We start from the raw sequence: 13,958 nt of genomic DNA on the forward strand, positions 1-13,958 counted from the left end.
ATATTATAAGCCGAGGTGTCAGATAATGATGTTGACTTGTTAGGTGTTATGTCGTCTTGTCAAAAAATTATGTCGACTTGTCAAATAATTTTATTATACTTTCATGTTAAATACTGAAATCTGATTGGTTTAGACGCAGTTGGTAATCCGTTCTATTACCCTCAGCGTTAGCAACACACTTGGCAACGGGTAACACAACGAATTGTTACATGCGTGTAAATTATGCGCGTACGGTTCGCCGTAGAATTCACTTCATTTCTATATAAAAACAGTAAAATTTTCTTTAAAAATAATATATTCAGTATAATAAAATAAATAGTGCCTGTTTGGGAGGGTAACAGTTACCCTCCCAAACAGGCACTATTTTCGCGTCGGTTGACAATGGTTTTCTCGGGGTGTCAATTTCAACAGTTACCCTCCCAAACAGGCACTATTTATATAATGTAACTTTGGCCGGTACAACTCCTAAAAAATGCTAGCCGCAAACCTTACCTCACATGCTAAATGTGCTTTTTCAACATTATTTAACATGCACACATGTTTTAAGGGATGTCAAGTACTGTGGTAAGTTTCAGATAAGTTCAAGTTAATTATTAACATCTACATGTGCATAGGTTAGTTCACAGAATTTTGAGCCAGTGAACAAATCATTTACATTTCGATCCGCTTCAATACTCGTATTGAAAATAGAGTTAAATTGACCCTCTGCTTAAGTTTTGAAGTATTTTATCATACACAAATGTAGCACAATCGGATAGTTGTTTTGTTTCATGAATCAACCTCTAAATAATCTACATAAAATTATTTCTTAGAGTTTGCACAGTACTACTTCTCATGAAAAATTGAAGAAAATTAACGACAAACCGCACTTTGGCATGTGCCTCCGCCAAAACGAAGTCGATGACATTGTCATTTTTAAAATGATATTAATTCAAAATCATCATACATGTATAAGTATCATATCTTAATTTGGATAGATAATCTAATGCAGATTTTTTTTTTCAATATATTCTCTCTCACAAGAACCCTTTTCCCCATTATGTTCAATTGAAAAAGAGAAGTAAAACAAAATTTTTGTGAACTTGTCCATACTTAAAATTTAATTCGATTTTTATGTTATTTTTTGATTGATTTTTATGTATCCTTAGGAACTCTAACTCAGTATAAAATTTTCATGAAAATCACAATTATAGAAGTGACTGAATTGGGTCCGTCCGGTCTTTGAATCAAAGGAAAAGTAATTATAGACTCTAGATATTCAGTTTATACATGTACATGTATATAGGCATTCTATAGTTATATTTATTTAGTCTAAAATTGACAGAACTCTGAATTCCTTCAATAATTTGAAAATGAGTTTAGTTTAAACATCGATCGAAAGCATGTACGATCACCGTAGAGGTCTAATTTTAATTAGAACCAGACGCTCGGCTGTCTCCGTAAATCTCCGACGAGCAATTCAAGCGTCTATACGATTAAGACAATTAAGAGGTATTCCGAATAAGCTCTATAGCAACTAAAAAGCAAAATGGCGACGACAGTCAACAATTACTGAACGTTGCTGCAAAGAAATAGGAAATAAGATCGTTTAAGCAAAGGTAACGAAACAATGTATTTGTACAACTTAGCAATACGGTTTCTTTTTTCTACATCATAATTTACAAAATATATCAATATTAAAAACCGCCAACAATGTTTGCTGAGATTGATTTACCACCCAAATAGTTGAAAAATAATTCTGTGTGATAAATAACTACTTTTTATATCAATTCGTCAGGAAAAATATAAACAACGATGCCTCTCGGGCCATTTGGGGAAGTGGTTGGTACCACAGGGACCCTAGAGGCCCTTGGTCCTGACGCTAGTAACTACAAGAGCAAAGTAATTGCTCCACGTAACCCAAAACTCCTTAAAGATCATGAAGAAGGGCATAAGGTATGACAGTTTAATTTTTGCATTTTTTATCTTGCCTTTGATATCCATGGTTTGTTCCAAACTTTGAAGTTTATGTTTAAAGATAATTCACAAACTCTATATGTATACTTGATCGTTTATATACATTTCATTGCTTACTTTTTTACAATTGGAGAAAATTTTATGTTATTTTCAGATGACACCCAGCAAGTTTTTATTTGACATGCAAATGAATACAGAACAAAAACTGGCCAATACTCATATAATGAGAATCCCAAAGAAGATTGAACTTCTGGATATGGCTGATACAAGTCTGCAGAAAGTATGTCAATATAACCATATCTAGAAAATTAGATGCCACCAGCAGAGCATTTTTAAAAATCATTAGTTATTTAACTTAATTCTAGTAATCTATTATGTGTTAGTTAGTAGACACAAAAGAGAATCTTGGTTTTTTGGGATTTACACAACTCATGTGCCATTTTTAGATGTTAAAGTAATCTGATGGTTTAACAAGAATTGATACCAATTTGGAAATATTAAACATTTATGTATACATTTTTTTTTCAGCCATGTATTGGGAGTTTTAGTTTCCCAAAATTGGTATTATTAAGTTGATTGTTTGTTAATGAATTATAATAATGTTGATGTTTCCCTTCATGATGTTTACCATGTCAGAGAATGCATATATTATTATGCTTGATACAGAATCTGTTATGTTGCATGAATTGACCCCCAAAAATCTGTCTTATATTGGTCAGTTTGTTTTCCAATCTATTTAAACCTTGGTAGGTTTTTTAGACTTGCCCAAGTCTCTATATTGTGTTAATGTTTTTATATTTCTTGCAAAATTTTACCATGTTTTACAAATTTTAATCCCTGCTACCTACCATTATTGAATGTAATCAAACATCATTTAAAGGTATTAAGGAGAGCACTAATTATTAAACATAAAGAATTATGCAGGTGTAATTTGGTTCTTTTTTTTCTTCTTTTTTTTTTACATTGATTAATGAATTTAGACAAATCATTTGGTGAATATCTTACAAGTCGGAATGTAGCTTATTAGAATGGCTTGATTTTACATCAGCAGATCAATAATTATAAATGAACAATGTATTAAACAAAATATTTTTAGAGATTTCACTTAAACCTAGTACAAATGTACATATAGATATTTATGAAATCCATGAATTCTCTTTTTCTTCAGTTTTCTCAAGTGAACATAGATGAACCAATGTTTCAACCATTCCCTTCTGAAATATATTTTCAAAATTTTGAGCCATATGAAGTTTATGAAGTACCTTTGATCCTTAGAAACAACGACAAGGTAAGATTGAATCCAAGGGCTGCGTTTTAAGTTATTAAGGAACACAATCAAATGTTTCAAGTCTTCTTGATAGCATTTAAATTGCAAGATTGTCACATGTACTTTTGAGTTTGAAAACACGAGATGGAAGAATATTTTAGTTTGTCATGGAAAAATGACAGAAGAGTCTAATATTTTAGGTACCAAGGCTTGTGAAAGTGACCCAGGCCGATTCCCCCTACTTTGAAATCATTAGTCCTCATGATGTGGGTCACAAAGTAGGTCCTGGACTGCCTACAACATTTAAATTACAGTTCAGGCCAGAGGAGAAAAAGGTGAGACATCTTTCGAATATTCTGATTTATTTATATACACAGTTACTTCTTATTCATGATAAGTTTCATCTCTCTTTCATAAATCCTTGATTTAGAAAGTAAACTTAAATGAATAAGTTTGGACTGAATAGTATAACTAATACATGATTTGCGTTGTTTTAGTAATTGAGACATATGGTACATTTCAGGACTACAACCATGAGCTTGTGTGCATCACTGAGCGGGAGAAGTTTATCGTTCCGGTGAGAGCTATTGGGGCACGAGCCATTCTTGATTTTCCAGACAACATACATTTCCCAGCAGGCCCTGTCAAACATACTCGCTCAAAAACACTGCTGGTCAGGAACATTGGCAACAGTGAAGCCAAATTTACACTCAGTGCTGAAGCGTAAGCCATCTTTCAAGATTTATTTCAGTAAAGAACTTGACTAGTTTCTTGTTTGCAGCAGATTTGGGAGTAATGATTACTCAATATTTATATCTAAGTGTAATTTGTGTTAAAGTTTTACTGTATGTGTTTATATAATTTCAGACCTTTTAGTGTTACACCAGAGATAGGAACCTTGGCTGTACAAGACAGCATGCAAGTTACTGTTGAGTTTACTCCCCAAAAAGTTGGGGACTGCAACTCAGATCTTGTTCTCCACTATGACACAGGTAAGTCACAGGTACATATACTTTAACTATAAAATGTAGTCACATATATAATTACCATAAAATGTAATGAATTCCGATCCATATATTAAGGCGAAGATGTGCTGATTTCCCTCTATGGTGGGGCACAGGATGCCAATGTTAGATTGGACAAAAACTCCATCAGAATAGAAAACACATACATCTCTATGGCCAACCAGAGAACGGTGACTATACACAACCGCTCAGATATCATCGCACACTTCAGATGGACACAGTTTGCCACGAAGGAAGAGGAGGACCAGCAAAAGATGACGTAAGTGAAGACTTCAGTACTTTCTGCAAAATGTTTAATTGATGCGGAGTTTCATGCTTGAACATTTGCCATTTACCAACAACTAGTACATGTATTGCAATTTACTTACAAGAAGAAAAAACCCTTTTCTCTTGTTTAAAATGTTAACTAGTTATGTACAATAAGGACATAATTACTTCAGTTTAAGATAAAATAAAATTATTTCAATACTCAACTACCAGATTATGCACCATTTGATTTTGAAATTCATTTCAGCATGACAACAAGGCTCTCCTTAGAGGAAAAACAAGACTCTGACAAGTTTTTGGATGAATGCGTTCAGGACCCTACTCTTAGGGACAAACTGTCCATTCTGAACCGGACTTTTCAAAACAGGAGGAAGGTAAATGGTCAAGGTGTTGGATGAATTGCTGAAAAATACTCAAGTATAGTCTGATACATAGGGGTGGTGTGCGTGTAACATAAGTGTTGATTCTGTGTAATACTGTATACTGTGGTATACCAAATAAAAGTAAAAATACCATCTCTATAACTTTTAATGACATGTAATCATCAAAATCATTTTTTGAAAAAGCTTTTTTATTCTTAAATGTTCATTTTAAGATACATTTGTTTATACTTTGTACATTGTTTTTCAGCTTGTGGAAAATGACAAGATGTTGTTCAACGATGATGTGATCCAGATAGAACCGGTGGAGGGAGATGTCTGGCCTAACTCCAGCTTTGAGGTCAATGTCATCTTCAAGCCTCGCGAGGCTGAAATTTGCATGAAGACTGCTTTCTGTGACATCACAGGCAGAGAAAGTCGTCTCCCCCTACGTATCCGTGGGGATGGAATTGGACCCAATGTGCAGTTTTCTTATGAAACCCTTGACATGGGGAATATTTTCATTGGATCAAAACATTATTATGAAATCATTCTGATCAATAAAGGAGATATTGATGCCATTTACAGTGTAATGCCTACAAAAACTATATTTGGGCCATGCTTCAGTTTTAATCCAGCTGAGGGAATAGTGATGCCAGGGGGACACCAAGCCATCCAGATCTCGTTTTCCAGTCCCTACTTGGGGGATTTTCTGGAGGAGTTTGCCTTTCAAGTCGACGGACAGCCTCAGCAGCTTAAAGTCTCATTCACGTAAGTGTTGTCAGATTTCATTGATATCCTTTTGAATTAATTTCAAAGTGTGTAATTTAGAGTCACTCTCTTTGCATTTTTTTTAATGTAGCGGCTCTGTGATTGGACCAACATTCCAGTTCAATGTGCCAAAACTCAAGTTTGGAACAATCTCGTATGGTAAGTCACCATGATAAGTTGCACGTCTAGATGGAGAATAAGAGAGAATATGTGTTGTTAATCTTATTTCATTTGTTTTAGGTTTCTTGAACACACAGACCTGTAAGCTTCAGAACACTTCTCTGGTTCCCATGAAGTTCCACTTGCGTGTCCCAGGGGATGGAACCACCCCTAGCATCTGCTGTACAGATGACCTGGACAACAGTTCCACAGACAGAGCTTCCCCCACCCCAGGGGCAGGACCCCCAAAGGAGTTTGAGATTGTCCCCAGCACTGGGACTCTTCAGCCCCAGAGTGAACAAAAGATCACCGTAAAGTTCATCTCTAACACAATCAAGAAATACGAGCTCAATCTGGTGGTTGATGTGGAGAAAGTGGGAGAGGATGTGCTGTCTCTTCCCATCTCTGCCAAGTAAGCCACTTAAGTTATAGACAGGCCACTGACATCGTCAGTAGGAAACCACTGATGATGTCAGTAGGAAACCACTGATGTTGTCAGTAGGAAACCACTGATGCTGTCAGTAGGAAACCACTGATGTTGTCAGTAGGAAACCATTGATGCTGTCAGTAGGAAACCACTGATGTTGCCAGTAGGAAACCACTGATGTTGTCAGTAAGCCTTTCATATTGTCAATACACCACATATGTTGCCAGCAAGCCACTAATTTTCTCAGTAAAAAGCCACCGTTACTAGGTAGATCACATTTTTTGAGTCAGTGCTACTGGTAGCTAGATATTGGTGTCTGTAATGCATACGTGAATAATTGTCTTTGAATTGATGATGGACCTAGCCTTGTTTTGTTTTCCAGGTGCGTAGTTCCACCTGTTACTGTATTAAGTCCTATTCTGGATTATGGTCGATGTTTCTTACGTCATCCATACGAACATTCCGTAAAACTCCACAATGACTCGGATCTACCAGCAAAATACGAGCTCCTACCACAACAGATAAATGAGGATACACCTATTGTATATAGCAGCCCAAAAGCAAAGGTTTGTAACAGGATCACAGAGGGAATCAGTTTGTGTCAATTACAAGTGATGTTTCATAGCATATTTTGTACTTTTGAATTTCATTTGTATTAGAGTTCTGCCCCTTAGTTGATCAATAGAAATACATTTGTATAGAAAAGTATGCTTAAAATTATTCCAGCATTGTAAAAAAAAATTTATATATTATAGGAAGAAAAAACTTTTTAGTACACAGCAAATGTTTTGAAATTTTTGGCTCATGATTAAATAAAACTGTACTTCACCCCTCCCAATGGCCATTTTGAGGGAATACCTGATAAGTCAGATTGAGTGAAGTGGTCCATGTGTTGGTGTTTACAGGGGGTTGTGGAGCCCCACTCACTGTGTGATATTCCTCTCCTGATCGAGGCCCAGATGCTGGAGGAAGAAGACATCGTGGCCTACTTCTCCATATTTGGCAGTCCAGATCCTCCTCTTGTAAGTCATCATATCTCAATGCATCCCCTCAGCCTGCAGAGTTTACAAATATTGACAAACACAGGCAAATGCTATACCCTTTTGACAATGCTTGCTCTTGAGTCTACTGATACATTTACCACAGTGACATGTTTAAATCTTTTATTCATAACTATTTACATGTTTTCAGGGTGTACATATTTCCTGTATTGGAGAGGGACCAGTCGTGCATATAACCCCCAGTGATTTAGACTGGGGGGTCGTGCCAGTCCTGACCAGTATTCCCATGGTCATCACCCTCTCAAATGAATCGCTGATACCAGCTCGCTTCACAGCCAACATGGTGGGTACAACATCAAAAACAAAACAAATGATCATCTATATTCAAAAAATTTTTACTTATGGATTGAGTTGTGTATGCACATATTTGTAATCATACTGGTATGTCTAAGTTATCATATACATGTTCTGGCACCAGTTATTTGTGTTGATGATATGTGACTGGATTCTCTCTGTAGGTGAGGCCCCGGTCAGCCTTCAGTGTGGATCCTGTGGAGGGGGAAATCCCGGCCGAGAGGTCACTGGACATCAAGGTCATTGCTCACCTGGACGATGCAGTCAGGTTCCAGGATAAACTACAGCTCAGTTTCCAGGAGAGTCAGGTCCGCTACATTCCTCTGACTGGATATGGTCAGGGCACTACCATCGTCTCAGACCCACCCCTCACCCCACAACTCAATCTGGGACCAAATTTTAGGTAATCCCTGCAGAGAAAAATCTGATGAAGTATAATAATAACCTTCAATAAATAACATTTTGATTTTTAATCAAACAAGAAAATTTGAAAAATTATTATAAAACAATTCTTGGAACATTATCGGTATATTGGCAATTGTAGCAACCGTCCTCTAAAGAAATCATTCAAGCTAACAAACAAAGGGAGACGACACCAGCAGTTGGTGTGGAGCATGGATGGATTTGGCCCTGTGGGTAAAGCCAGGAAAGATCTGGCTGCTTACAACCCCCTGGACATGAAATACAGGGTAAGCTAGAGTTGCAAATAAATTGAGAAACTGCATCAGATTCTGTAAATTATATGAACTGATGCTGTATCATTAGATTACAAAGATTTCAATGCACAGAGTTGTTTAATGCCTTGATAATCGGTGCATCTCTGAATATTGATTGATTTTACAGAATGTGCCTCCTCCACCCCAGCCACCAAAACCAATATTCAGTCTCAATCCAAACAGATTCGATCTTCCACCAGGAGCCAGTTTTGAAATGTTCATTGAAGGCTTTGTTGAAAGGTATATTTTCAGATCCACCCAATCACTATATACTGAATAAATTGTTCAATTGTAAACAAGTTCAGCTGTTACAATGTGTTAAATGATTGAATTTTTAAGTCCACAATACGTGAAGGAGCGCATGCTTTGCCACGCCATTATTGGGAGACAGGGAGGGAAGGAGCTGATCATGAGAGTGGACGTCTCCGCTGATTTCATCAGTCCACTGCTAGAGTTCTCCACCAAATCTGTCTACTTCAGGTTTGATAAGGTGAGATCCAGGGGGGACAAAGCAAGTCCAACCGAAACAAAGCAAATTGTTGAGAAGTGTTTTTTTTATAAAAACTTGACCCTTTTGCTATTATGCTTGATGTACTTTAGAATCCAAAGGACTCGTTGACTAAAATGATCAGAGACCTGAAGATGATGAACGTATCCACTCTCCCACTGACCACTGGGCTGAAGCTGCAGCAGCCATTTCAGATAGTGCTGGACGATGGCTCCAGGGTCTCAGAAACAGTCAGTGTAACCTTGTAATACAGACAGAGATATATCACTCAGAATGCAGGGAAATGTCTTGATTGTAGAGAAAACTTTCATAGTATAGTTTTAGTAACTCTGTGTCTTTTTCACTAGGAAATACATCTGGATATTGGAAAGGAGTACATCTTGAGAGTAGAGTTTGACCCAGCGTACAAAGATGATCTTCACATTCGCACTATTGATGAAGTTCTGCATATTGCCTACAAAGAACACCCCCATATTGTAAGTTCACCATCTGTTATATAACGGAACTCTCACAAATATAGAAAATGGTACAAGAAACAGCTAAATATTTCTTTTCTGCTATATGTAAAGCTATTCAAAAGATTTATAACTGCAAGCACCATTACCTATTGTGTTGTAATATATGATTCATTAACCAGGACTACATCGCTCTCCGTGGAGAGGTGTACTTCCCCAATCTGGACTTTGAGAAGTCTGTGGTAGACTTTGGCTGTATCCTGAATGACACAGAGGTCACCCGCTACGTAAACATCACCAACAACAGCCCGATGGAGGTCAGGTACAAGTGGTCGTTCCTGATCGGCGATGAGCCGTGCACCGTCATCAACCGCCCTCCACCAAAGAAAGCCACCATTCAGCTGGAAGAAGTCCTAGAGGAACAGGAAGTGGAAGAGGAAGAGGAGGAAGAGACAGAGAAAGTGGAAGTAGTGATTGAAGAGGAGGAGGAGGAAGAAAAGGTGGAAGAGGAGGAGAAGGCTGAAGTGGAGCCGACTAAGGTATGTTTAAAACATGTGGAATAGGCGTATGTACATTAAAATGTTGTTGTTTGTAAAGTAAGGTATATGCAAATACACAGAGATAAACTTAGAAGGGATTTGTTTAATATGAACATAACACATTTCTTATTATAGTTGATCATAAATATCTCAAATATTAGTACTTTATTTTAAATGGGTTTTAAGTTGGATGTAAAATCTGGCTTGTTTTATTCATAAAAGCTACTTTCATCTGTCAGAACTGTTTGTCGGAGCGCATCATTAGGTGTACATTCATTTTGGTATGTCTGGTCATGAGATTATATCTTTAAACTTTTGGATATTCATTCAAACTTAGTTTGAAATCTGTGTTTTCTTTGGATCTGCATGGAATCCTTCATGTTACATTTTGTTTTCTATTTGTTGCATGCCTGTTCAGTGATTCAGAGGATTAAAAATAGAATGCAGTTTATACATTGACTTTTTATGTATCATTATAAGCTAGAAATATGTCACTATCAAGTCTAGGTGTTCATGTACATTTTGAATATGTTATTTTGGTTTCACATAGAGACATAATTGTGCTCTTAATAACCCACAATTAGGTAGATTGACTTTCGTTGCAAGTGTGCAGAAAATGCTGATGTGTATATTGTGTTTTACAGGAGGAGGAAGAAGAGGAGGAAGAGGGTGGTCTGGAGCAGACAGAGTCCAGTGAGGAGGTAGTAAAGAAGGCGGAGGAGGAGGACAATAAACTGATAGACAGCAGTCCTCGAGCAGACAGTCCATCACAGGAGGACCACCTAGAGAAAGGACAGCTGGAACAGGTGGGTGACTGGGAGGAGGGGGACGAGGGTCAGACAGTCCCTATTTTGTATCCTTCATTATTAATAATTGAGCAGATTGTAAATATCTGATATATTCTTTTATCAATGTCACCATATTTGTTGATACTGAGTGACTAACTGATAAGTTTGGTGTGACAGGAGGGTATGCCAGAGCACGGAGTGGAGAAGGATCAGGCTGAGGACTTGAGGATCAGCATTGGGTCACTGAAGGAGGCCGTCCCTGAGGAGGACCCCCTCAAGAGTAACCGCGCCCTCAGTCGCCTCCTGGAACAGGAGCATGAGGAGTTATCTCCCATTGGCATTGAGGAGGTATGATTTTGTATGGCTCAACTGAAGTACAGAAGACTGATTTTTGACAGCTAGAATTGAACAACTTATTTTTGCTTGTTGTTATTTCAGGTCTTTGACATTTTACCTTTGTATGGAACATTGATGCCTGGGGACACAGAGCAAGTGACCATGACCTTTTATGGTCATGCTGACATATGGGGTCAAGCCAAGGCCATTTGTGAAGTTGAAGGTGGTCCAACTTATGAAATTCTTCTGAAAGGAGAGGCATCTCTGGTGGAATACAAGTTTGACACCAAGGAAATTGATTATGGAATGCAGGTAGGAAAATTTTAAGTAGATTGATTTGATTGTGGAAGGTTTATGATATTGCATAACATGTAATCATATATTGTATTTGTTCTTGTTCTTTAAGATGTATGACCATGTTGCCTCTGCTGAGATAACACTTGTCAATTCGGGAAAAGTTGGATTTGAGTTCACAGGAGTGGGCATGGACCCAGCACAGGCAAAGAAACCTCAACCGGGTGTTCCCATTATGGTCCCCCATACTGTAAGTCCCACGGTGATAGCATGCACTAGTACATGTATTTCACTTGTGTAAGCAATGTGATAGTGTGTAATCCTTTACTTAACATATTGTAGGGCTACATTGAACCGCTGAGCCAGCAAAAGCTGACAGTTAAGTACCTACCAGGGGTACCTGAAGACTTCTCCAAGAGTTTCAAGATACAGGTGGCTCACTTTGAACCGGATGAAATCAGGATCTGTGGGGCGGGAGTGTTCCCCAGAATCTCCTTGGATCTGCCCAGAAATGTGGATCCGGATGGAAACTACATAGAACTAGAGACTTCTGCCCGAGAAAATTTGGCCAAGGTGGAGAAGAAGGTGGTGGTAGTGGCGGAACGACCAGGCTGTGCCCATGTACAGGTGAGAGCTCAACCAAAACACCTGTACATATACATGTATACCATATAGCAGCTAATTTTGGCTAATATTGGCAGTTAGACTAAATTGCATCAGTTGAAGGTGAAAATTTTTTAGGTTGGTTTTATTTATTTGAGTTGATTTCTTTGAAATTGCAAAAATAAGAAATATCAAAATTAGTACAATACATAACTTTAAAACTACCGGTAATCTTGCCAGAATTATTCTGTGATTTGTCAAAACCTAGAGTAAGTTTTCAAATGTCCAGCCTTTTTTAGACAAGTTAGAGAAGAGTTGACAATACCCTGTATGAGTTCTGTTGTGTGTGTGTAGGGGGAGATGAGCACACAGCCCCAGGAGCTGGAGATACAGATGGAGCTAGAGAGACTGGCCGTGAAACAGTTTGCACTGGACCATCAGGCCCAGATGTTGGCACGGCCCGACTTATACGATGTCACACCCCCGGACAGTAATGAGAGCCGCGAAACATGCGACTCAAAGGTCCCCAAAAAGAAGAAAGTCAAGTATGTTCTCTTTTTTTTTATTGGCAAGTGCATTCATAACAAGACAAAATTATTGCACTTCTTTATGATAATCAGATATCTCTTTGCTATATTATTAAAGCATGATTGGTATGTTTAGGAAATCCGATTCAGTTTCGTCTTGTGGTTCCCTGAAGTGAGTCCAGTAACTTAGATCAGTTTTTTTTTTTTATTGTGCATGTGTTTTTATTTTTTAATCCACATTTTTTGGAATATGGTTGTACATGTTTTTGCACGTTTAAGAGTAAATGATAAAATATTAGACATTTCATTTTGATTTTGTTGTTGATTTATATCATTTGGTAGTTGGATTTTTGCACTACCTTTTAATTGAAAATCATTTTCATCTTCTTGTTCTTAAAAAGTTTTTTTTTATTTCTTTTTTTTTTACTAGATTCATCCCAGGATTTCATTTTTCTTATTGCTGAATTTAGTATTTAAAGGATGAAAAAGAGTCCAGTTTTACTTCAATAAATGATGAAGGAATTCACTACATGTACAACGACATCATTTTATTTGTCTTTCAGACCCAGACTTCCAGAGTATCAGCTGGACTTCGGCCATCGTGTCTTGGGAACAGTGTGTACACACATCGTCAGGGCAACCAACACCGGCGTGTTTCCTGTATCATTCCAAGTGGAGCGTGATGACGTCCATCGCTATGGATTCCATGTGGAACTTGATCGTGTGCGTAATTTGCCTGGAGCTCCAGATCATGAAACTGTGGACTTTGTTGTCAGTTTTGATCCCAGAGGAGCTAATCTGCCATTAGGACCTATTGAAACTGTGGTTCCAATAAATGTAAGTAGTTTTCAAATTTGATTAAATGTATCTTTTTAAAAAGTTATTTGAAGATTCGTGTTAATTATGTCAATCTGTATAACATTCAATATTTCCACTACTGGTATGTTTTATTATTACCTGGTATTTTACACAATGGACTTCACTTATTGATCTGCATTTCCTGTTTTGTTTACTAGATCCTGAATGGTCCAGTGATTCAGGTGAGACTGAAGGCCAACGTGACGATGCCCGACATGGAGATCTCAGATGACACTCTGGACTTCGCTGATGTCAAGTGTGGGGAGTGTAAAGTAATCACTGTTCAGCTGTTCAATCAACAGCAGGTCAAGTGTGAGTGGAATTCCCTCCCCACCGAGAAAGAACTCAGAAAGGTGAGACTAAAAACAAGTATTTTAAAACAGTTGATAAGATGATCATATTGTATAATATTCAGATAAGTTTATTGTATGTAAGTACATGTATATTTTATAATGTTAAGATAAACTGAGTCTAAGGTTTTCTGATTAGCAGTACAATTTGTTTCATTTTGCAGGCTGAGAAACATGTCCCGATGCACCTTCGGAGAAAACAGAAGGACAAAGATAAGAGCAAGCCCCGTCATTTTGAGATCATGCCTCCCACTGGAGTCTTAATGCCCGGACAGAGAATCAATGTCCAAGTCAAGTTTATGCCCACAGAGGAGGTATTTTTCACTTTCATTTTCTATAGTTTAACCAAATCTCACAGTAAAGTGGTGATGTATTCTGTCTAATTACTATTACGTCTC

General features: G+C 37.6%; 1 protein-coding gene across 1 annotated transcript in view; it reads left to right on the forward strand.

Annotated features, from left to right (window-relative positions):
* Window positions 1-1,456: 1,456 nt before the first annotated feature.
* Window positions 1,457-13,958, forward strand: part of LOC128189700 (hydrocephalus-inducing protein-like) — a 35,682-nt gene continuing 23,180 nt past the window's right edge. The window contains 34 exon segments of the mRNA XM_052861412.1: window positions 1,457-1,598; window positions 1,778-1,935; window positions 2,111-2,236; window positions 3,125-3,244; window positions 3,424-3,558; window positions 3,747-3,946; window positions 4,091-4,215; window positions 4,306-4,507; window positions 4,763-4,889; window positions 5,146-5,645; window positions 5,737-5,804; window positions 5,886-6,216; window positions 6,614-6,797; window positions 7,137-7,253; window positions 7,423-7,575; window positions 7,751-7,989; window positions 8,131-8,275; window positions 8,430-8,542; window positions 8,642-8,792; window positions 8,903-8,951; window positions 8,954-9,000; window positions 9,002-9,040; window positions 9,158-9,286; window positions 9,448-9,804; window positions 10,449-10,610; window positions 10,770-10,940; window positions 11,031-11,240; window positions 11,335-11,472; window positions 11,565-11,849; window positions 12,180-12,370; window positions 12,489-12,524; window positions 12,916-13,189; window positions 13,369-13,563; window positions 13,725-13,874. Coding sequence (XP_052717372.1) covers window positions 1,795-1,935; window positions 2,111-2,236; window positions 3,125-3,244; window positions 3,424-3,558; window positions 3,747-3,946; window positions 4,091-4,215; window positions 4,306-4,507; window positions 4,763-4,889; window positions 5,146-5,645; window positions 5,737-5,804; window positions 5,886-6,216; window positions 6,614-6,797; window positions 7,137-7,253; window positions 7,423-7,575; window positions 7,751-7,989; window positions 8,131-8,275; window positions 8,430-8,542; window positions 8,642-8,792; window positions 8,903-8,951; window positions 8,954-9,000; window positions 9,002-9,040; window positions 9,158-9,286; window positions 9,448-9,804; window positions 10,449-10,610; window positions 10,770-10,940; window positions 11,031-11,240; window positions 11,335-11,472; window positions 11,565-11,849; window positions 12,180-12,370; window positions 12,489-12,524; window positions 12,916-13,189; window positions 13,369-13,563; window positions 13,725-13,874 — 5,610 coding nt within the window. The 5' untranslated portion in view covers window positions 1,457-1,598; window positions 1,778-1,794.

The sequence above is a fragment of the Crassostrea angulata genome, chromosome 6 (assembly GCF_025612915.1).
Source record: "Crassostrea angulata isolate pt1a10 chromosome 6, ASM2561291v2, whole genome shotgun sequence".
In the NCBI taxonomy this organism is placed as follows: domain Eukaryota; kingdom Metazoa; phylum Mollusca; class Bivalvia; order Ostreida; family Ostreidae; genus Magallana; species Magallana angulata.